The following is a 23,139-nucleotide window of genomic DNA, read 5'->3' as shown; positions in this document are numbered from 1 at the left end:
CAAAGAAGATAATGTTGCTTTGCTTCCCCCTTCCAACAAAGAACTCTAAACTTCAGCTTGTTAATGATCACCCCTTTGCAAATACTCTATTGATTAAAGTTTTAGCAACCCACACCCTCTTCTCCAGACTTTTCTTTGCTCTATTCATTTAAGATTACAAGAAGACTGATGCAGCTTGTATATGACAATAGAAACAACTTCACAAAATTTACTTTCCTGTCCCTCTCAGCTATAGTTGACTTGAGCAGAGCAACTTCTAGACTCTTTGGTAATACCTCTTACTAACCTGCTAGGAAGGATTAATGTATAAAAAACAAGCAAATTTGTATTTATGAGACATCAAGTTAATTGGTTGAAAGCCAATGACAAACACAAGCCCTTAACTACAATTAGTTTATTGAAAATGACTATATCATAATTCACAATGTAAACTGTCATTTACAGAGAGTAAAAAGCCATCAGAAATGCAACATCAAGTGGTCAGCAGCTGAAAGAAGATCCCTTCCAATTGTCTGCCAGCACTTCCCACCTTCTATTGCAACTAGGATGGCCATAAGGCTGCATGGAAAGGCTAATAAAATATTAAGGCTTGATACATAATCTAACAGCAGTTTTCACTAGAATATCAAATTCAAGTGTTAAATACACTCAGCTACTCTGAGTGCAAACAAGCAATCTATTTTAGTGCTATCAAAAATTGCCAGAGGTTGCTTCAATGTAACCAGGCTTTAAGAAATTAATGTGATTAAACCTTTTGTTTTCATTGCGTATTTTGTTACAAGTGCTTCTGTCCTACACAAAGACTGAAAGACATGCCATCCTGGCTACAATCAAAATGCTTATTTAGTGAAAGTGATAAGGTATTCTGGGTACGCTTGGATGTCATTAAATATGATAAACATGGTTGGCTGGTTTACATTATCGGTTGAACTATCAAACAGATCTATGGAGTTACTAGGATTTTTTGCTGCTGGAGTAATTGATCCTTTTGTCCCCTGAGAATATTCCCCAACAAGGACTCGAGCCATGTACATGTACTTCTTCCCATTGGCATCAGGTTTGGAGTAGACATCATGGGCAGAATAGGCAGCGTCGACAGCAAAGTACGTTCCATTTCCATAGTTGGCAGCTGTAGTCAGAAAAACAATTCTTAGTGACCATTTCAGTAGCAGCAATCACTTACCTGCCATCTTTAGAGCCTGTGAGTATCTCCTGCTTTCAGCTGGGATAGACTTAATTTTCTCCCTAGTAGCTGGTATGACACTGTGGTTTGGGTTTAGGATGAGAACTATCTTGATAAGCATGCTGATGTTTCAGTCCTTGCTGAGCTTACACTAAGTCAAGGACTTTTCAGCTTCTCATACTGCCCTGCCAGGAAGGAGGCTGGGGGTGCACAAGAAGCTGGGAGGGGACACAGCCAGGACAGCTGACCCCTACTGACCAGAGGGATATTATATACCATACAATTGCTGAACAATAAAACTGAGGGGAGCTGACTGGGGGGGCTGCAGCAGCTGCTCAGGCACTGGCTGGGCAGCAGCTAGTGGGTGGTGAGCAACTGCACTGTGCATCGCTTATTTCGTGCATTCTTTTATCATTATTTTCCCTTTCTTTTCTGCCCTACTTAGCTGTCTTTATCTCGGCTCACGAGTTTCACCTTTCTTCTGATTCTGAGGAGTGTTTAGCTGCCTGGTGGGTTAAACCGTAACAATCTCCCAACAATTTTCCTTTTTATCTGCAATAGGGAGATTTAACAAAACACAATTTTGCATACAAGGCAGGAGTATACCAATGGCATGGCAAACCAGCCCTAGTCCTATTCAGGAAAACAAGAGTTGTTTTGGAAGGTAATTGCAGAGAGGTTGGTGCTGGACTCTTTTCACAGGTCATTAGCAACAGAACAAGGGGGAATGGCTTCAAGCTGCAACAGGGCAGGTTTAGACTGGACATTAGGAAAAAACTGTTCACAGAAAGAGTGGTCAGACACTGGGATAGGCTGCCCAGGGAGGTGAAGGAGTCACCATCCCTGGATGTGTTTAAGGGTCATCTGGATGTGGTGTTGGTGGATGTGGTTTAGGGGAGAACTTTGTAGAGTAGGGATGATGGTTGGACTCGGTGATCCCAAAGGTCTTTTCCAACCTGAATAGTTCTATCATTCTATGATTCTATTCTATGAAGTTCACATTACCGTGCATCCCAGCGTAGCTCCGGTTAAATCCACGGTTGTTAATTAAGGTTAATGACTCCTTACTTGTCCCATGAAACAGAAATTTCTCGTTATTCCTGTTACCGTTTTTGCTATCCATTTCACGCTTTTTTATTTGGTAGGCCTTCCAAAAATATGGGTTCTGTACCCTTTCAATCTGCAAAGTTTGAAAGCAGAGAGAGAGACCGTTGCTGTCACATAAAACATTGGTGTATCAACAATTCAATCTACTTCCAAGATTCTCCTCCTAGCTCCAGTGCAGGCATACCAGATTATGAAGTTAGCCAAATCACTCCAAACTTTGGCATGATGGACAGCAGAACTTAGCCCAAAACACAACAGAAACACTCCATGGGAAACAATCTAGAACAGGTTTGCAGATTTGTGGAGCACAGATGACATGCCTACCCATAAAGGACACATGGCTTAAGCAAGCAAATGCTATGCTCCACTATAAATGATTTAAAGAAAGAGCATTCTCCCTTGGTGCTGCAGCAGCTACTGCTTAGAAGTTGTTCCAAATACCTGGACTGCAACATTAAATTGATGCTCATTAGAGTTAGCCATAAAGACTTGTTCAACTTGAGAAGTCCTAGTACAGTTTATCTTTCCACTGATATTGGTATCCTTCATCATGTATTATCAAAGTTTTTATGCACAGAAATGGTGACACACTTCTACCTTTTCAATTTTAAATGACTGACATGTCTTCAGAAACCTTTCCTGCACATCTTTATATTCGCTCATTTCTGGTCTTAGTTCCACTAGTTTGAGTTGCTGGTTTTGCATATCATCCCACGTTGCAGGGAGCATTGTTGACTCTTGATCTGCAGAAGAAACATAATCAAGCATATTTACCCAAATCCTCTGCTTAAAATGAAATATGCCCTGGTAGAAACCCTTCTAAAAACCCCCACACCTAGCTTATCTCTAGTGTGTACTGCAATGTGTGCCTGAATTGGTAGTTTCCAGACAAATCTGTTCTTCACAGCTGAAGAGGGATCCTTTGCAACATGTTTTACAAGTACCCATCCCTGCAAATCAAGTTTTCAAGGACATGGAGTAAATGCAATAACTACTGAGTAGTTAATTCTCAACAACTAGGAGACTAGAAGCAAAGCATCTGAACAAGGAAGGGTTTAAATTAAAAAGCTCAAGAATACACCCTTCATCCAAAAAGCAGTCTTCCCTTTCTTCTCTCATTTCATGCAAGGCCTAATATCTAGCTGTTTTTCAAACAGTAACACTGGCTGATGCATATGCTACAGACATCCAGCCTTGTAGCTCCCTCAATTAGAAGCACGAAGCTTTTTTGATATGTGACACTTTTTGGTATGTGAACAAAAAATAAGAAACTGAAAATACATGCAGGAGGCATCACTAAGGCACAGGGAGCTACACAGTTACTTAAACCTGTCCACTTTCACTATCAAGCATTAAGTGGACAAAAAAGTTGTTCCCCATATAAAATATGCCCCTGTAAAACTGAGTCACAGCAGGATAAAGAAAAATAACACACAGGGAAAAGCCCTGCATGGATGAAGAAAAAGGTAGGTCCTTATATTGTAAACAACCAGAAATAAATGGAAGAGGGTACATCTCAAGAAGAGAAGTGAGCTGAGATCTAGAATGACAACTGCTACAAATACCTAATTATTGCCACTAAGCCTGTTAAGAACTTCAGAACACATCACCTACATTTCAGGAAATTTTAAGTAGCAGCAGGATTCTGTTTGGGTTAGTGCAGCAGGGTTTTGGTAGTGGGGGGGGGCCACAGGGGTGACCCCTGTGAGAAGCTGCTGGAAGCTTCCCTGGCTCTAATTCCAGTCCTGCCTCTGGCCAAGGCCAAGCTGATTAGATAGGGAAGCTGGATGTGCCTCCGCAAGTGACACATTCGAGAAAGGGAAAACAAAACTGCAAAAAGAGCTGCAGGGCAAAGGAGAGGGAGGGGGGAGCAAAGCCAGAGCAGATACCAAGGCTGGTGAGGAAGGATGGGGAAGAGGTGCCCGAGCAGAGATTTCCCACAGCCTGTAGTGAAATGGCAGGCTGACCCCTGCAGCCCATGAAGGACCATGATGGAGCAGTCCGTGAAGGACCATGGTGGGGCAGATGTGGATCTGCAGCTGTGGAGGAGTCTGCACTGGGAAAGGTGATGATTCCCAAAGCAGGCCATGACTCTGTGGGAAGCCCACACTAGAGCAGATGGTTCCTGAAAGACTACACCTCGCAGGAAGGACTCATGTCAGAGAGGTTCATGAAGGACTTTCTGATGGTAGGGACCCCAGAGTGGAACAGTGAAGGCTGTGAGGAGTCCTCCCCCTGAGGAGGAAGGAGCAGCAGAATCAATGTGTGATGAACTGATCTTAAACCCCCACACCCCATAATGAGTGAAGTAATTTGGGCCCAGGAAGAAGGGAGGTGTGGGTGGAAGGTATTAAAGTTTTGGACTTTCTCCCTCCCCCTCCCCCCCTTTTTTTTTTTCTCCTCTTCTGGCAAATTGATTATATTTTTTTCTACCCAAGTTGAGCCTGTCTATTTTGTCTGTGACCATAACTGAGGAGAAAACCTCAGTCCTTACCTCCACTCATGAGCTCTTAAGTTGGATTTTCTCCTCTCTGTCCCACAGTGGGGAAGGGGGGCGAGTGAGGCATCATTCTTACTGGCGGGGCCTAAATTGTGACAGATTCCTTTATTTGTTCCCCAATTCAGTTCCTTTCTACGTTCTCAAGAAAGAAACCTGCACAAAGCTTCTAACAGTATTTTGCATACTCTTTTGCCATTTCTTACTTCTACTAGGCTGGATGCAGCCTGGTTTTAACACGAGAACGTCAGGCGGCCAAGACGCTTTTACGCACCTTCAGCTTTATCCACACGTATGATGGAGATACATTTTCCTTTGTCATTCACAGCCTGCTTAGCTTCTATATTCACTGTGTATTTTTTCCCACCAATTAAGACTGAAACATCATCCTGCTTCCTCACAAAAGCATCTTCCAAGCGCATGTTTGTGCGACTGTCGAAGGGCACGTAGGAATCGTTTTTAAAATATTTCCACTCAATTAAGTTTTGCAAAAGTCCTGCACTGATCTCTTCCTGTTTAGCTGCTTTTACCCGGTGGATCATGTCTAGAACAGCTGAATAAGCAGTCAAGACATCTTTTATAAAACCTGAAATTTGAATAGAAGCACCATCCAAACAAAGAGCAATCTTCAGTTTCTTTTGTAGGTCACACAGTTCTTCACTCTCTGCTTCACCAAAATGAAAGATAGCCTCATCTGTGATGTTTTTTTCAAACTGTTGATCTAAAATTGCACTTTTCAACCAGCTTTCAGCTTCTTCCACTTTCTGTTTGTTTTCACCACAAATCTGCACGACAGCCACGTCGATTTTCTTTTCCAAGATTGCTTTGGGTTTTTCCTTTGGAGAAGGTTTCTCCGGGCTCAAAAATGCTACATCGAAATACAACAATGTTGTAATTAATATTCACCATTATCAGCTGGTGCTAAACAAATTGATCTACATCCTGTGTTTAAGTGACATCTACTTACATGTTATCTTGGAAAGGATTGATCTGGCTACTGTTTTAGCATAACTTTCTTTTTTCTGCATGCTTTTGTGGAACACGCTCAGAAGATGTGGCTGAAAGATGACAATCTTGACAGTTTTCACAGAGGGAGCAGAGTTATTTTTTGCAAAATCAGTTACTGCATCTATCATGTCATCAGCCACTGCAGCAGGATCACGGCCTGCCTCACCTGAAAAAAATTACAAACATTTTGCCTTTAAAAAGCATTAATGAAACTGTTACAAATGGTTAAAACATCTTTAAAAGAACAGTTATGAACATACCTACAATCACTTGGATGACAAACAAGTCAGCAATAACTTCAGGCTGGCTGTTCAGCAAAGGTTTCTATCTATCAGGAAAAGGAGGTTCAAGACCACTTTTCCAGCAAGGGAAAAATGGAAGTTTACTTTAGCTGACGTGGCAACTGATCAGGTTATGATGTGGAATATACTGCTTGGTTCAATGCCCCAGTAGCCAACTCCTTGCCCAAAAAACAAGTCTAGTTTTATTCATGCAAGAGGTCCCTGCTTGCATTGGGCCCAGTTCTGCATTATATCACTCTGGGGATTTCTACTGATCTAACTCAAAATAGCAAGAAAAAGGGACAATCTGATCTTTTCGACAGGTTCATGTTCCATCCATATCAACTCTATTTTTACAGTGTTCACTAGAGTTGCACCAGCTACTGATTTCAGCAGTACAGAAATAGCTCCCTGGATATTCTCTGATGAGCTGCCCACACATACCAGGCTCCTGTGACAAATGTTTATGATACTCCAGGGAGTACAGGCATACCTTTGAATCCCTGTGAGCAAGAAAGTGTTGGCTCTTGAGCACTCGCACCCTCTACACACTAGCTGGCTGCAAGGAGTAAAGCTTTCTAGGTCTTCATGAGCTTCTGGTAACAGTTTGAAAGCTTGCAGCTTCTGAATGTATTTTCACCAAAGAATAACCCCTCCAGATACATCAAACCCATCCCTTTAAGTGTGAGATCAGCCAAATCACGGGCATTGAACCATTTCAAAAGGGAGACAGACCTGTTCCAATTGCTGGGAAGGTGACAGAGGTGTACTGCTGTGATTCACACTCCTGAAGCACTGTGGAGACTAGCACCTTGATATCATTTTGGGCAACAAAATGAATTATTTTTTTGCATGGCAGGTTTCCTGCTTGGGTGGTGATATAGGTCATGTTAGGTTGTGCACCTGAAACGTAAGTAGGAGAACATATCCAATCAACAATTATCCACAATATATATGTGCAGTAATCCTCATTAAGAGATAAGAAGTTATGACAAATATGCCCCAGGATAAGCTTCAAGTCTCCCACAAACTGTGCAACCTCCTCTCTCTATTTTCACCTTCAAAGCATACGGATACATTTTAAGTTTGTAAAATATTTGCCACATTTGACAGATAAATTTTGTGGGGTTTTATTTGTCAGGTTTGCCCTGCAGGCTTGAAGAACTTCATGCAGACTAGTACTACACTCTGTCTTCATGAATACACAAGCATGCAATCTACCCTCAGGCTACCTAGCCTGAATTACCCTCTTGGCCTGAACAACAGGCTTACCTTTTATCTCCTCCACATACTTCTTTTCCTTGGGTTGGTTTTCTGAGCTGACCTCTACACCAGCTTCACACCCACTTCCCTTATTTTATGGTGTTTTAAACCCCATACTTGCCCTCCTTATTCCTCATTCATTTTATCTGCTGTTCACTAGCTGAATTTGGTCTACAAACCACAAAAATCACAGAATGGGTTGGGTTAGAAGGGACCTTAAAGATCATCTAGTTCCAACCCCCTTGCATAGGCAGGGACACCTCCCGCTAGGCCAGGTTTCTCAAGAGCCCAATCCAACCTGGCTGTGAACACTTCCAAGCATGAGACATCCACAGCCTCCCTGGGCAACCTGCTCCAGTGTCTCACCACCCTCACACTAAAGAACTTCTTCCTTATGTCTAACCAAAATCTACCCTCTTCCAGTTTAAATAAATGTCTCCTCTGAGGCAGCAACTCAGCTTCAGCAGTCTTCCTCCTTGGTGACACAGAGGATGTGGTAGTGTGTTGCTAGTTAAAGCAAACATTTTCTCACTTGGGAATGACAAAAGGAGTTGCAGATAGACAGTTGCTTCCAATGAGGTATGGCTTCCCTGTTAACACTGCTGTCAACACCATCCCTTGCTCATGGCTCTGTTTGGTGTAGACTTGATTTGTTTTCATAAAGGAAACCTTTATTGGAATAAGAGGGTGCAGTTCTTTACATACGCCTAGAAGCCCTCTCTTCTTGAAGATTTTTACAAATATCATGTTAACTGATTAAAAACTAGCTGATGTAAACACAGTGCATAAGATGGATGCATACACAGTAGGCACTGAGAAAGGATTCCAACAGGTTCCTTGACACACATGATCACCTGCAGAAAGGAAGTCAGAAGTGTTGTACCATACCTAGTTGAGCACATTCCATTTCAACTTCTTTTCCAGCACCACTCAGAATTGCTTTAGAGACACCTTAAATAAGAAGAAACAAGACTCCACTGTTACTACTGTTAATGCTGTTGAAGTCCCCTCTGAGGCAGAACCATGTACCACATAATATCTAAAAATACTTCGATCCTGATAACAGTACATGTTACAACTGAAAAGCACTCTTGCCTACATTTTCAGCTAGCGCTTTAAATTGAATAGTGATGTCTAAAGCACCTAACTTCTCTTTTAGTCTGAGAGATGGTCTATAAAAAGCTTCTATTAAAAGGAGAACATAATATTTCTAGTTTCCCTAGAATCATAAACATGCCAGCCTGTAACACATTAGCAAGGAAAAGGAAGGTTCAGGCACTTACTAATGGAACATTTGGACCCTAAGAAGCAAAACAGAAACTACACTTCGACACAAAAGGGTTTGAAGCATTGAAAAAAAATACTTTCTACTCTCCTTACCTAGACCTTCCAACCACACCTACTGTTTTCACACATAATACCAACTAAATTACCTGTTTTGAGGTTGAAGGTTTGGTTTGTTACGTTTACAATGACATCTGTCTCTTCCTTGGTAATATCACCCTCTGCCACCTGGAACACGACGGAGCCAATCGTCACTTCGTGTACACCCTGTGCTGCCGTTGAAGAGGTACCCGAGGAAGCTGCAGGGAAGAAATACAGACCCTGAGCAGAAGGGGAGCAAGGAGGTACAAGATAAGGGACTTCTTCATGGGTACAACACCTACAGAGACCACAGTTTGCCTCCAGACACAGTCTGCAAAGAGGACTGCCAGATGCGTTAACTGAAAATCATTCCTTCTCACAAGGGTCTCTGATCAACCTTCACCTATTCCCATTGTTGTTATTCATGCTGAGGTGACAGAAAAAAAAACCTTGCTCTGCTGCACACATGGTACACAGACAATACTTTGACTCACTGTATTATCCAAGCCTTTGCAAAACTCCCAGCTAAGAGAGTGGCAAAGTTTCCAAGTCTCACCCTCTTGCTCCCCTGTATCAGTTTTCAGGCAGGTTCTCTATTGCATGACAGGAACTTTTTACCTATGTGTTATTTGTAAAAACTTAATTAAGTTTTCAAACTCTAACTCACTTTCTACACTCCGCAGTTCCATTAGGCTAGATAACACCAAAGATATTTCAGCTTGGTTTTGCTGTTCTCCTGAATGTGTAAAAGATTTAAGAGTATTCCAAATAAGCCAGTTTAAGACATAACTAGGAACTCAACTGCTTTCCCAGGATATAGGAAGGCACCCACCTGTTCACAATCTAATTAAGTTCTGCAGCAATAAAAGAAAAACCCTGATTTGTAGGGGCATTATCCAGATCATGAATCACAGGTATGCTTGTTTTCTTAGCATCTCCAACACTGTTTTGACATTAGACAGACAGCATGAAAATACTATATGCTGTCTTTACATCAGCCATTTTGACTGTTCTTGGATTTCAGGGATGACATGCTCAAAGGAATATTTAAGTATCCATAATGAATGCATTCTCTGGAATATTTAAAATAATTAAGAAATCCACCAGGCACACAACTTCTGTGAAACAAGCTTACCTGTGCCTTGGCTAGCCTTGTCTGGAGAAGTCTTCTTCACCTTAGTATTTACAGTATTTCCAAGTCTGCTTTCAAGTTCATTTGAAAACTCCTAGATAAGGAAATTATTATCAACCCCTGTAGAAGTCTTTAGATTATACAGTAGAAATAACGGCTTGAAGAGGAAAGTTAAAAAAAAAAAGTTTGTAAGTAGCTTAATGCAGATTACTTTGTACCATCTGCCCTGATGCTGATGGCAAGTCTTGACTTTTCAGCATGAGCAACAGCCAGAATCAACAACTAACTAAGTGAAAGCCTGGGAGGGATGCATTAGCAGATGGCATCCTTCCACTGAGGGGCTAGTGTGCACTCCAACTCAAGTCCCGCAGCTAATGCCACCCTCTTCTATGCACAACAGCTCAGGCCTTGGCACAGCAGCCTTCAAGTCTGGCCTTTCAAAATGCACAGAATAACAGGAGTCAATAGATGCAGAAACACTTATTTGGACATTAATTCACAGCATGACTGCTCTCTTTGAGAGATTCGTGGTGAAATGAGTAACTTGAATGTTGATACAGAAAACATGTGCTAATGCAACACTGAAGCAAAGGGGACGTGTTTTCTGCTGGAGAAGTTTACCAGCAATCCTAGCATTATTGTTCTTCCTAAAAGGACACGAGCACTCCATTGAAAGTACTCCTTTTTCCAAGAGAGAAGATACCTGTGCAAAAGTTGCAGAAAATTTATCTGTAGGCAAGTCCTAGGTACTGAAGAATTAGGTGAGTTAATGAGATAAAGAGCAATTACACTTTCATCTGTATTACTGCCAGGGAACAGAAAAAGACAGAAAGGGAGCAGGGCTGTACAGGACAGGCAGGTGACCATGAGGGGTAGAACCAAAAAAAGAACTTTCAGTACAGATCAGAGTGTCAAAAAACTACTTCTGCAGTACGAGAACAAACACCCTGGGGATTCTTTGGAGATCATCAGGTAGCCAAGTATCGTGAGGCAGTCCCAAACAAAAGAGCATATAAGAGAGACAGAAAAACATGCTAACTCACCTGGATACAATCTGTGTCTTTTGGATACAACAGAAAGTGAACTTCCTCAAGAGAACTGACTCTCATTTTACTACTGAATTCAAACACTTTGTCAAACAGCAACTTAGCAACAGCAAACTTTGGGAATCCTAAACGCCCTGTCCCAATCGCTGGGAAAGTAATTGACTTCAAAGACAGCTCCTCAGCAATCTGCAGGCATCTTGTGATGATGCTGCACAAGATCTGTAAAGCACAATTATTTTTTCAATTACTGGAAGTAATTTTTTTTCCAGTCTGTGTAATGCAGTACTTTCCCTCTTAGCTATCTCTTAGCATTGAAATTAAATAACTGTATACACCACATGGAATATGTTAATCAACAAGGGATTAGCCACAGCTAAAAAGTCAGTCCAAACTCTCATAGCCTACAAAATTATCCCTCATTTCAAAGGAGAAGTTGCATTAAACCCACCATAAAGCCCAGTCAAATTAAGAGTTAAGACCAATAAAAATCCTTATACCTTTCGAGATGAGCTTCTCTGGAACGATGGTACCACAGCATGAAGCACAACACTGCAGTCTAGATTGTAACCTTTTGTTTTCAAAACACATCCTTCCTCAATTGCTTTTCCTCGGCCTTCTTCTTCTAAGCTCATCTGAAGCTTTGACCCTGCCTTGCTTAGCAAAGCTTTACAGAGTGGTCCTGCATCAAGCCGGAGATCTTTGCCAACACTGACAACAACAATGTCAGTCTGAAAAACAAGCAAGCAAAGACTTCAGCTTTTAAGTATCAGTTCTTCTAAGCATCACATTTAAATTTGGCACTGGTTAATCAAATACAGCCTGCTTACTGATTCACAAAGTAAATGTTTGGGACAGCAATCTGAGAGTGAACAAAGTTTTGGAATAAACCAGTGAAATTCTACTACCGTAAGCCTGCCTGTAGCAACATAAAACCTCAGCTAACAGTGAAATTCATTTCAAGCCAATAGGAGAAAGTTAAAATTCTGCACTCCTGCTCTACTCATTTGAAAAATGTTTATGAAGTTCATTCTCTAAGAGAAGCTTGCAGATCAAAAACCCATGTTCACTGAGGTAAGCAAGGCCTTCCATACACGACTGGTCATGAAAAAAAGGAGATGCTCACAACAAACAAGACTGGAGGAAAGCCAAGGAGAAAGAAATGAGAAAAGCAGTAACTTGTAAGGCAGAGAAATACAAAAGGCTATGAACATTGTGTTGAGCACTATATTCAGCTCCTCAGGATGGACCTCTATACACATTTTGATGTATATCCTGCCCTGGCCAAATGGAGGAGCAGTACATGCTGTGGGAGGCATCTACTCCTGAAAGGATTTGCTGGCCACCATGGAAAGGGTTCTGAAAGGAGCTGCTTCCAGTGTCAGTGATCCCAGTAAAGTAACTATCAGCCAGCTACCAGCAATTCAGTACTGGAGACAACTGGAAATCAGATCAGTGAAGTTGGTTCCCCATAGGAAATGCAACAGCACGTCATGTGCCAGTGTTCATCAGTGGCACAATGGATGGGAGTTCCCCAGACCAACACCACAGAGATGGAGGGAGGACCAGGGCTCAGACGTGCACAGCTGCACTGCCTCAGGACCACAGTGTATCTGGACACAGCTCAGCTGCTCTCATGCAGCAGGATCCTAGTGTTAACCAACACTGAGCACCCTCTTCTGCTTCCGTGCTAGTACCGCACTCTTGCCATCAGGATTTCTGAGAAGCTCAGTGCTGCATGGAAGTGTTTCCTGCCCAGCAAGGTAGGGTCAGTGGGGTTTGGAGCCCAGAAGCATTCCTGCTGACTCCAATTGCTTCTGCTAAATTGTAATGTACCATGTACAACAGGGATCTGTGTGCCTCTGTGTCAGGAGGTGACAAAATGCAGTGCTGCACAGCCATCTGTATCTACCATGTAAGACAGTCATCTGATAGCAATTCTTTTTATCAGCAGTGATAGCCAATTCCAGCAACATATCACACATGTGACGTTGCTACTTACAGATTATAGTCTAAGGTTGTTCTTTTTTGGTTTTGTGGTTTTTCTTTAAAAAAATAAAAATAAAAAATCCAAACAAAAAAAGAATTGACATTTTAAAAGCAGGTAATTTAAGACACTTACTGTGGCATCTTCAATGCTTCCTCTTTTCAGCACGATGTCAAGGCCCTCCTCAGTTGTCAAAACTGGGAAGTTGTTGGTGCTTTGAGAAGTCCTGCTTTTCTTTGGCTGACGAACTAAAGTGACCTGACGCAGTGACATGGGGAAAGGTGAAAACACTTCTCTCAGTGCCTTGTTGAAAGCCTCAATGTTATCCTGTGCAATATCCACGAGATGAACCTCCTTCAAGCTGCTGTCTCCCATAGATTCTTCCAAGGTCTCCTTGACGGAGGATACAATTGAACGTGTACAGATCTGCAGCGGGAAGCCAAAAATCCCTCCGCTTATAGCGGGCAGAGCAATGGAGCAGTAATTGTATGCTTCAGCCAGCTGTAGACTTTTCTTCACTGCCTTTTTTAACAAGTACAAGCACTTGTCTGCTTCATGCTTCACCCACCTGGGCCCAACAGCATGAATGACACTCTTGCAGGGCAGCTTCCCAGCGCCCGTGATGACCGCACACCCCGGCTGGAAACGCCCTTTCTTCCTCACCAGCTCGTTGCACTCCTCTTGCAGCTCTGGGCCAGCTGCTTTCAACAGTGCCTCAGCAAGGCCACCAATGTGTTGCAAGTCTTCATTAGATGCATTGACCACAACATCAACTGGGTAATTACACAAGTTACCATTATACACTGCTATTATAGTCCTACCTACGGTCACCTGCCCACAGGGCTTGCCTGTAACACTATATTCTTGATGTTCTTCCATCTGTTCATCTGACTCTTCCAACCTGACTAAACACTTAAAGTCTTGTTTTGCTCTGGTGACAAAAAAGTGTTCTTGCTCTTTGAAATATGACCTAGCTCCTGGCTCTGTAATTATCACACGCTTGAAATGCAGGCCAGACAGGATTTGCCCAACTAAGGTGACTCCCTTCAGCACTTCTCTTCTTGGCCCACTCAAGGATATAACTCTACATTTATTCTGTGCGTTAAAGTCAACTTTCACACCTCTACTCTGTAAATCAGCCCAAACACCTGTCTTCTCTTTCTCAAAAAACATTATGACTGCCACAGGCTTTCCTCCAATAACCTTTTGTACTTGCGTGTTTTCATCTATAAAGTTACCAAGTTCCTCAAATGCTCTCGCTACTGCTTGAGAACAACCAGCAATGATGACCTGACTCTCTGCCTGAGTGACTGTTACAGCTTCATTAGACCAGTGCTCCTGGGTAAGCATCCTCCATTCCTCCTTCTGGAGGACTGACTCGTCCTCCAATATAATGCTTTTGTGGTCCAGCCCGTTCTTTATTTCTTCTTCTGCCTTTAGGAGATCTTCAGAAGAATTCCCTTTCAAGATTATAGCCTCTGTGCCAAGCTCAAAAAAGGCATTAATTTGTTTTGATATAAACAGGCTCTGTGACAGGGTTTCATTATCAATATGCTTTAAAAACTGGAAAATGTAAGGGGGGATATTAAGTGTTTTCTTTACCATTTTGCGTAAACTATCTAATATTTCTCCTTTTACTTTATAAACTTCCTCAGGGACCCCACACAGGTTAATTACCTTCTGAAAATGATCATAAGTTAACTGCAGGGCTGGGAACTCTGTACGAACTTTTTCTTCAAGACCAGTACTCTGCAAAATTGCATATTCTCCTGTACCCAGTAGTACCATTCCTTCAGTTCTTAGCTTTTCTCTTTCAATTTCTCTGGTGGTCTTTTCTATCAGACATGCCAGGTTTTGTCCAACATTCTTCACAACTTCTTTTTCACCTACTAGAACAAGTAAATCCTTGGAGATACATGGGATTATCAGAACTTCATCATGTGTGAAGCTGTTTCTAATGGCTTCCCACACCTCTGCACTTACTTGACATTTAATTGCTTTGTACTTGGATATGTTATGGGAAAACGCTGTGGAAACATCTTCATTCCATGTCTTGATCAATCGATATGCTAATCTCTTCTGCTCAAACAGAGCAGCTGAAGGATGCAAAATAACTTTTGGATCTGCACAGTTTGGTTCAGGCCACATCAGCTCACAATTACACTTTGCCATTTCACAACTTATTGCCTCAACTAGCCTGTTGTTTCTCTGCAAGTAATGCCAAATATACGGGTCCAGAGGCTTTGTAATCGGATCTGGCTTCTTAATTTGTGGCCCTTCCTTTCCATACAGAGCTGTTCCCAATGAGAGGTAATAAGGATAGACAGAGATTGGTGTTTTGTTGAGTGAATGCTGCTTTGCCAAGATATTGGTTACATCTAAAAACAAACAAACAAAAAAACAATTAGTGCTAGTATCATCAGGGCAAGTTAGATGGGGCTCTGAGCAACCTGGCCTAGTGGAAGGTATCCCTGCTCATAGCAGGGGGGTTGGATCTAGATGATGTGTAAGGTCCCTTCCAACCCAAACCATTCTATGAGTCTATCATCTTCTCCTTTGGTGATGTTTTGTTTGGGTTTGGTTTTGTTTAACTTCATTTTCTATATAATGTTTGTTTTAGAATAATTTTACAGCAATTTCACCCCCTTTCCAGCATCTGCTCTCCAGCCAAAAAGCTGTCCAAGAAATCACCCTCAGGCAAGCCAGACAGCACACATTGACATGGGACAGCCCGTAGCAAAGGCAGGGGGGGGAGAAGTCTCCTGCACTATGTGAGGCTGTGCTTTCTCTATTAAACTCAAACTGTAACCTGAACTCTGTAAGGATTATGGCCTGGGTGAAATAAACTGTGCAGAAAAAGGAAAAACTTCTATGCCTCATGCCCAGCTAGTCCAAAACTTAAGCTTGCACAAAATTTTACTGCACTTGCAGTTAGCAGAGACTTGCTGGCAAAGCACCAGATCTGCTGTTTGATGAGGACAAAGCAGGCATCTCTCTACAAAGTCCACATTTGGATGCTTAAGTGAAAGGATCTGAAAGAAAGCAGAGCTTTGCACTTCTGCATTACCTTTGTGGTCACTGAATGTAACGATAGCTGCATCTTCATCTGGCAGCTGCTGAACATTCACCACTTGCGCACCTCCGTTCTTCTTGTTCTCAAAGTAGATGGTTATATAGTCACTGGGTGTGTGAGGGGGTATATTTTCAGCCCTAATGCTTTTTGTTAGCTCAAGGCACCGTGCAGTAATATTTTGCTGCTTTGCTCTCTTGTCTTTATTAAGCTTTTCAGCAAATTCCCGTACATCTACAAAGAGAAGGGAGAAGGAAAAAGAAAACCAAACCACGTAAAACACCAGATCAACCTAGAAGCTCACTTTTCTCCCATGATGTTAGCAAACTAAGACTATCACTACATGGGTTGACCAAAGCGCTTAACCACAAAGCACCTTCTTCCCACAGATTCATTATGTGTCACTCAGTATTCACCACATGGTTGGTGACAGTGGACTACAACTGCTGTAGCCAGGATTTGTCACTGGTTTTTCTACTAAGTAGCACTGTGTCTCTTCAACCCCAGAAGAAAATAAGATCAGGTTCGTTTTTGGGCTGTAACTTTATAAACAACTCATCAAACTCAAGTCAACAGTTCAAGCTTGGATTCTTTCAGTTTTATGAGAAACATGTTATTTTTTGGGCTATTTTCCCCCCCCATTATCATCAGTTAAAGGTGGTCACGTCACTTCTACATGTCAGGCAAACACACAATTAAGGTTTTAAAGAATGTACTTATTTCCTAAAGACTACACCAAAAATTCAGGACTGGACCATGGTATAAGAGGCAAATAATTTCTGACTTCTAAAGCAGAGAACCCTATGCCTTCTCAGAGATTAAAAACTTCATTGGTTTAGTTATACAGCGGACTCATCCCTTCATAACTTTCAGAATTCTGAGCAACTTCATTCTTACATATTACCAGTAACACAACTAATCCCACAAAGGTGATTCAAAGTGGCACATAACTAGTTTTTGCCACATTCTACCCTCTAAAGAGGTTTACCATTTTTTTCAGTCCCCCCCAGCCTCTCCCTGGTGAGAAGCAGGAGCAGACATTTCTCCCTCACCTGGGAAGATGCCTTTGTCATCAATCACTAATAAGGCAGAAGAGAAAGTGTACAGTATCAATTGCACTAAGAAACCCCAGTGGGTACACAAGGGCTGAACTTGCTGACACTGCAGCATCAGGCCAAGCATGTGGTGGTAATTCTGTACCCACACTTCACGTAACTGACAGCTGCCCTCTGCATAAGGACAGCTGGACACACCTCAGCATCCCACGTCCATCCAGCCCCATGTCTCATCTCCAGCAATGGCCACAGCAGGTATCCATAGAGGAGTTGTAAGAAGATGCTGCTTCCCTAATCCCAGCCTCCAACCACTTTTTAGTACAGCAGATTTCCCAAGCCTGATGCAGCCTATTTAATAATTGTAAAAAGCTGTTCCACAAACTTGTTCAATTTTTTCCCTCAAATCCATACCAACTTGCTACACATGCAACACCTTCTAGCAAGGAGAACCTTTGTGATCAATCTAAGACAGAGCACATCATTTTGTTGCTTGTATAAAGTAGTTACAGTTTGCCTTTTACCTGTTTTGTTGACTATCCAAATCAGAGCTAGCCCTTCTTTCTTACACTGGCCTCTACGCCCTACCAATACAAACTTTATCAGAGGAAGTAATTAAAAATGACACAATACTGGGTTATATCTTAAACCTATGAGAGAAAACATTAATTTTCTGTTTAGTCTCCCTCACACACCAGTAGCTAATAAAAACAGATGTGCAACTTTGACTCCTCCTTACCAATATTGCCAGTAAAAGTAACTGCAGCAGCACGCATTTCAGGTATCATTTCCACACTGAAGTCATCATCTTCCCCTGACAAGCCACTGATGTTCTCCACCAGCATAGTTAACATGTAAGCTTTTACTGTCTCCTGTATATTTTCAAGCACAACTGTGGTGGAGAGCAGGGATTCTTGAGGGTCCTCCACTTGGCACAGGTCTTGGAGAGTTTCCACTTGCCATGGCTTCACAACCAGATCAATTTTCGTCACTGAGTGATGCTTCCTTTGCAGAACTTCTTGGGCATCTAGTTTCACAGGAAAAGAGAGACATGATCTTCCCTCCCCACCCCACCCCAGCAAAATGAGATGCTTAATTACACTCTACTTTAAAAATCTGGCCAGCCACATTTTCTCATATCACAGAAGAAATAGAAATAAGGCAAAACTGCCCCCTCCCTGGAGGTGTTCAAGGCCAGGTTGGATGGAGTTCTGAGCAACATGGTCTAGTGGAAGGTGTCCCTGTCCACGCATGGGGGTTGGAACTAGATGATCTCTAAGGTCCCTTCCCACCCATCCATTTTTTGATTCTGTGACTCTAAAACTACACAGAAAATTTGGGCCAGGATAACTTACTCTATGATTTAGGTGCCCCCAGTCTCCCAAAAGGAAAAAAAGTTACTTTTGAAGTGCTACCTCCTTTCTACTGCCTGCAAGTGCAAGGAACTGTTTTCCAAATTAGTGATATTTAATAAATAGCAAATAAATTTCTCTTTGTGATTTAACAAATATTTAACTATTTAACTATATTTGGCTATGTTAAATTTTAACTACTTCTCCTGCATAAACAATTTCCTCTTCCTGCACACATCCTTTGCACACTAAGAAGTAGCCAACAGCTCCTAAGCTAAGAGGAAAGCTACATGTAAATTGAGGCTACTCTAAAATAACTTTCTCCACAGAGGGTTTACCTCTGTGTCTTACTACTGCTTTTCCTCATAATCTTAAAACCTTGGCAACTGAAATTACTACAAAAGACAATACAACAAAATATTTACCCATGATCTGCAGTTAACACTACTGTGGTTTATCCAGTCTCCTGAACTAGAATTAAAGCTTGCTTATTCTGCAGGGCTCCTGACATCATCTCTCCTGCATTATGCTCTGTGACCCTCGACCAAGTATTTGAGATTGGTCTAGAGAACCACTTCTTCCCCTGTGGATTTATATAAGCACTGGAAGAAACCCACATCTGCATCAGATAGATGGACACATTCCCTCCTTTCACATCCTGTCACTCTTTGGGAATAATGTACCATTTCTGAGGCAGCAATGCCCACACAGAGACCCAGCACCAGCAAAAGCCTATTTTAAAAGGCAGCTTTAGTACTACAACACCCAAAAGGTACAACCATACCTTTCTCATCCTTAAAGGTGATGATCATTTGCTGATCCTTCTTGACGTAGGTCTTGATTAACCCCCCACCAGACTTATCTTTATTTTCAAAGTACATTTCCACAATCTCATCTTCTATTTCCTCCCCAGAAGCAGTAGTTACTATGATAGATTTCATAGAGGCTGTTTCTTCTGCTTCAAATTTCTCACAATATTCTGGAATGAAAGATCACACCCTATACCTTAGACAAAAGCTAAGAAAAAGACTGAGCTTGTCTTTCACAATTTCACACCACTTTTTGTTCACATCACGAATAAAATCAAGAACAGAAAAAAAAAAAAAAAGTAAATCAGGTGGTTAGGTTTTGTACACAACAGCCTTTAAATCCCAAACAAGCTGAACATACCACTGGGGTGAGTTGTCATATCAACAGATGAGGAGAAAATGCTTCTATTTCTCAGCAGGCGAGGACAGCAGAAGTAATGTCTACAAAAGCTTCTTCACAAATCTACAATGAGGGGAACCACCACCCTTCTGCCTGTGCACCTTCTGCATTTACAGTTCCAGCCATTGCTGTCACCATGGTCATGGGTCACCAGGGGTCTACATGTGCTGGCTGCCACAGGGGCTCAGGTGCACCTGAGGCACAGAGCTACACGTGTTCTGTCACGGGTCACCCTGGCAGGGCTGGTGGCAGCTGGGAAGGTCTGTGGAGGGACAGCCTTACCCAGAACAAAAATCAGCATCCACTGCATGTTCTCCCTGAAGAACTGACCTGTCTGAGGAAGTCAGTGAGGTGGGGAGTTTCCTAAAGGGGCTCATACAAATAAAATAATTATTATTTTAGCCTAAGATGAAGGTTTCTACACTATGTTAGACAAAAATTACAAGCCAGCCAGGTGACCAGGGCACTACTGCAGCATTAAGATCACTGAAAACCAATGAAGCAAGAAGACACTGGCCTTTGCTGGGTAAGTGGCACACTTACCTGTCTTCTGCTGAGTGTGCACAGAGTCCTCCTTATCCTGGCAGGTGAGAAGGGACACCTGGGGTTCATTAACTAGAGAGAAACAACAATGCTTTCTCAGTTACTGTGTACTTCAGGAAGGAAAACATCACGCTCTTGTAGACCCAGGAACTAACACAGCTTGAATTTAGTCTCATTTTACAGTGCCAAGGTCACAGGCTTCCGTATATTCCTTTCTTCAAACCATACGTGGAATGTTGCCCCAAAGCAAAGCAGTACATAGTTGAGCAGCACGAACCACTGAGAGCAGGGCCTCCCATGCATTTACAGCACTGGCGCTGTTAAAAATCCGAGCCATCAAACAAGAGCTCTGCTGAGCACACCCCTCCTCTGGAGAGGAGGGCCTTTAGAAGCAAGGCACCTCTGCAGAAGCGTCTATCACGGCATGCTCCGATCCTGCACCGCATCTCTACCCGCTACTTCAAAGCAGTACGGAACACTCGGCTGCGCTAGAAAACACGGGACAGCAGCAATACACATCAGGCTGTTTTTCCGCTCTGCCCCCTCAGCCTCCACCTTCTCGCCACCCTCACTCGCGCGGGGAAGCGACTCGCACGCAGAGCGACGCGGGCGGGGCGGGATCGGCAAACCCTGGCCCGCGGGGGGGAAAGAACACGCCTCGTCAGCTGGGACCTGAAACAGCCCAAGAGGAGCAACGCCACACGCTGCCTAGGAAGTTAGCGCGTTCAGCTGTTACACGTACCTCGGAGCTCACGGCAAGGTTGCGCTTCAGGAACGAAATTACTTAACTCTGCCGTTTAAAAGCAGAGTACGGGGACGGTTGGACGGCACGACTTGGAAGAGCAGAGCTCTGCTCTCCTGTGGAGGAGTCGCGGCTCGGCCACCGGCTGTTGTCACCTCCCCCCCCCCCGTTCCCCCCGGCCCCGCTCCCCCCGACCGGCGGCCCCGGGCAGCCCCGCCGAGCCCCCCCGGGCCGCCCCGCCGAGACCCCCCGGGCCGCCCCTACCTTGCGCCTCGGCCGCGCCGGCCCGTCCCACCTCCTGGAAGCGGAACGAGAGGAGAGCGGTTACCCACGGCCCCCCGGCCAGCCCCACCGCCCGGCCGTGCCCGGCCCTGCCCGCCCGCCTCACCTGCGCGGGGTGGGCGTCCGCGGGCAGCTCGGTGACCAGCAGCGACAGCCGCCCTCGGGGCCCGCAGTCGAGCTCATGGTTCCGCCGGTCGAGCACCCGCTGCCGCACTGACAACACGAGGGGCAGCGGTGAGGGCAGGCGGGCAGCACCGCCCTCCCGCCCCCGGGACCCCCCGGGATCCCCCGGGACCCCCCGGAACCCCCGCCCCGCCCCGGCGCTCACCCTCGGGCTGCGCGAAGCAGACGAGGACCTGCCCGTCCCCGCTGCCGGGCTGCAGCTCGCACTCGCCGCCGCCCGATCGCTTCTGGCTCTGGAAGTAGCAGAGCAGCTTCTTGCCGAGGGCAGGCGGCGGCCCGGCGGCGCCCCAGGGGCCGCGCACCAGGAGCGGGCAGCGCTGCGGCCGCTGCCCCGCCATGGCCGCTCGCCCCGCACCGCCTTTCGGTTTCAGTTCTTCAGCCAGGAAACCAGCGCCGGCTCCGCCCAGGGCCGGGAACGGGCGGGTCCCCGGAGCCGGCCGGGAAGGGGGGTGGCGGCCCCGGTCCCTCCCGGGGGCAGGAGGGCAGCAGCCTGGCTGGCCCGGGCGGCCACCAGCGCGGCCTCGGGGCTCTGCAGAGTCGCGCAGGGAGCTTTTCCGTGCCTGTGGGCGCTGGGTAACACGGTAACACGGATCCCGCTCTCCCCGTGTTACGCTTCCAAACCAAGTCGCGGTGCGGAGTGAAATTACCCGTTTCCATCATTCTCCATCAGATACACTTTTACACCTGTGCCAGAGTGCAACATGTTCCTCAGGCCAACGTGTCAGCCAGCAGAGACCACTCACACCAAGCGCTTCGCCTTCCCCTTCTGAACGTCGCTGTCTTCAGCTCCTTCTTGCTGCCTCTTCTACTGAGGTGCCCAAATACGAGACAGCAAAACAACAGCCAAACAAAGATTCCCCCACCCCAACTTGACTGAAAGTCCATCGAGGAAAGAGATGATAACCAAATACCAAAAGATATGATAAGCACAGGCAGACGTCAGGGGAACATCGCTGCTTTGTTTCTCAGCGGGCAATGAGTACTTTGCTCCCCAATGCTCTCAACAGTCAGCCCAGGTGCATGCTTGTCTCCCTTGTGGTAACCCAGGCAAAAATACCTGACTTTGATTGCCTGTCGGGCAGATTTACTCCTAAATTGCACATCTGTGGTTAGAAACTAAAGGTCTGTACGGCTGGTTGTAGGATAAAGGCTTGAGAGCTTCCAGGGACACCTAATAAGGCTCTGCTGCAGAACTCAGCCTGCAAGCTTTGCCACAGCTAAAACGGGAACTGCTGAGATCAGTGAACTGGCTTAATTGGGACAGGAAGTGAAACGAGAGACCAAAACAAGACGTGGAGATTTGATCTTCATAGCTTGTTTCAGTGTGCAGAGAATCACGGTCATTTAGAAACCACCAGAATGTTGGTGTCTTTGCACAGAAATGGTACATTCCCGGGTTGGCACAGAAAAGGGAAGAAACATGAAATAGTGTGAAATGTGAAAACAGAGGCAGCAAAACCAGCCGCAGCAGGAAAGTCATTCGACCCCACATGGAAACCAAACAGTGCCCAATACTAGGAAATCTGAAAGTTAAGGTAGTAGAATAGTACTGCCTGTTCACACGGTGGGAATCTCAAAAACAAAAGAGAGGTGTCATCAGGTCCAAATCATGGCTTTGCTGGGAAGCTCCTAAGTTAAAGACAAAAAAGTCCCTGTATGTGTCTAAAACAGGAGGGAAAACGTGTACAGAAAAATGCAGAACTGAGCAGATGGTATTTTTATATTTTATTTATTAGTTATAGTCAATTGCCTAACAAAAATGGTTTAACTCACTAAAAATTATGGCTGCATTAAGTTAAAACTATTTATTTCACATTGCGACCAAGCTAATTAGCAGCCT

The 23,139-nt window shown here is 44.2% G+C and overlaps 1 protein-coding gene across 1 annotated transcript; it reads right to left on the bottom strand.

The window, feature by feature from the left end:
* Positions 1-379: 379 nt before the first annotated feature.
* On the bottom strand, positions 380-21,658 carry PARP14 (poly(ADP-ribose) polymerase family member 14). Its single transcript, XM_051622750.1, has 19 exons — positions 21,445-21,658; positions 21,223-21,329; positions 21,099-21,132; positions 20,093-20,164; positions 19,125-19,319; positions 17,728-18,015; positions 15,934-16,170; positions 13,002-15,244; positions 11,380-11,610; positions 10,880-11,101; positions 9,840-9,930; positions 8,773-8,922; positions 8,228-8,290; positions 6,812-6,979; positions 5,755-5,961; positions 5,062-5,655; positions 2,888-3,033; positions 2,189-2,363; positions 380-1,129 (listed from the first exon to the last, which is right to left on the bottom strand). The coding sequence occupies exons 1-19, from the start codon at positions 21,635-21,637 to the stop codon at positions 840-842; spliced, it is 5,706 nt and encodes a 1,901-aa protein (XP_051478710.1). The 5' UTR covers positions 21,638-21,658; the 3' UTR covers positions 380-839.
* Positions 21,659-23,139: the final 1,481 nt, after the last annotated feature.

This window comes from Apus apus, chromosome 6 (genome assembly GCF_020740795.1).
Source record: "Apus apus isolate bApuApu2 chromosome 6, bApuApu2.pri.cur, whole genome shotgun sequence".
NCBI lineage: Eukaryota > Metazoa > Chordata > Aves > Apodiformes > Apodidae > Apus > Apus apus.
The sequence above is the reverse complement of the archived record's forward strand: the minus strand, read 5'-3'. Positions and strand labels throughout refer to the sequence as shown.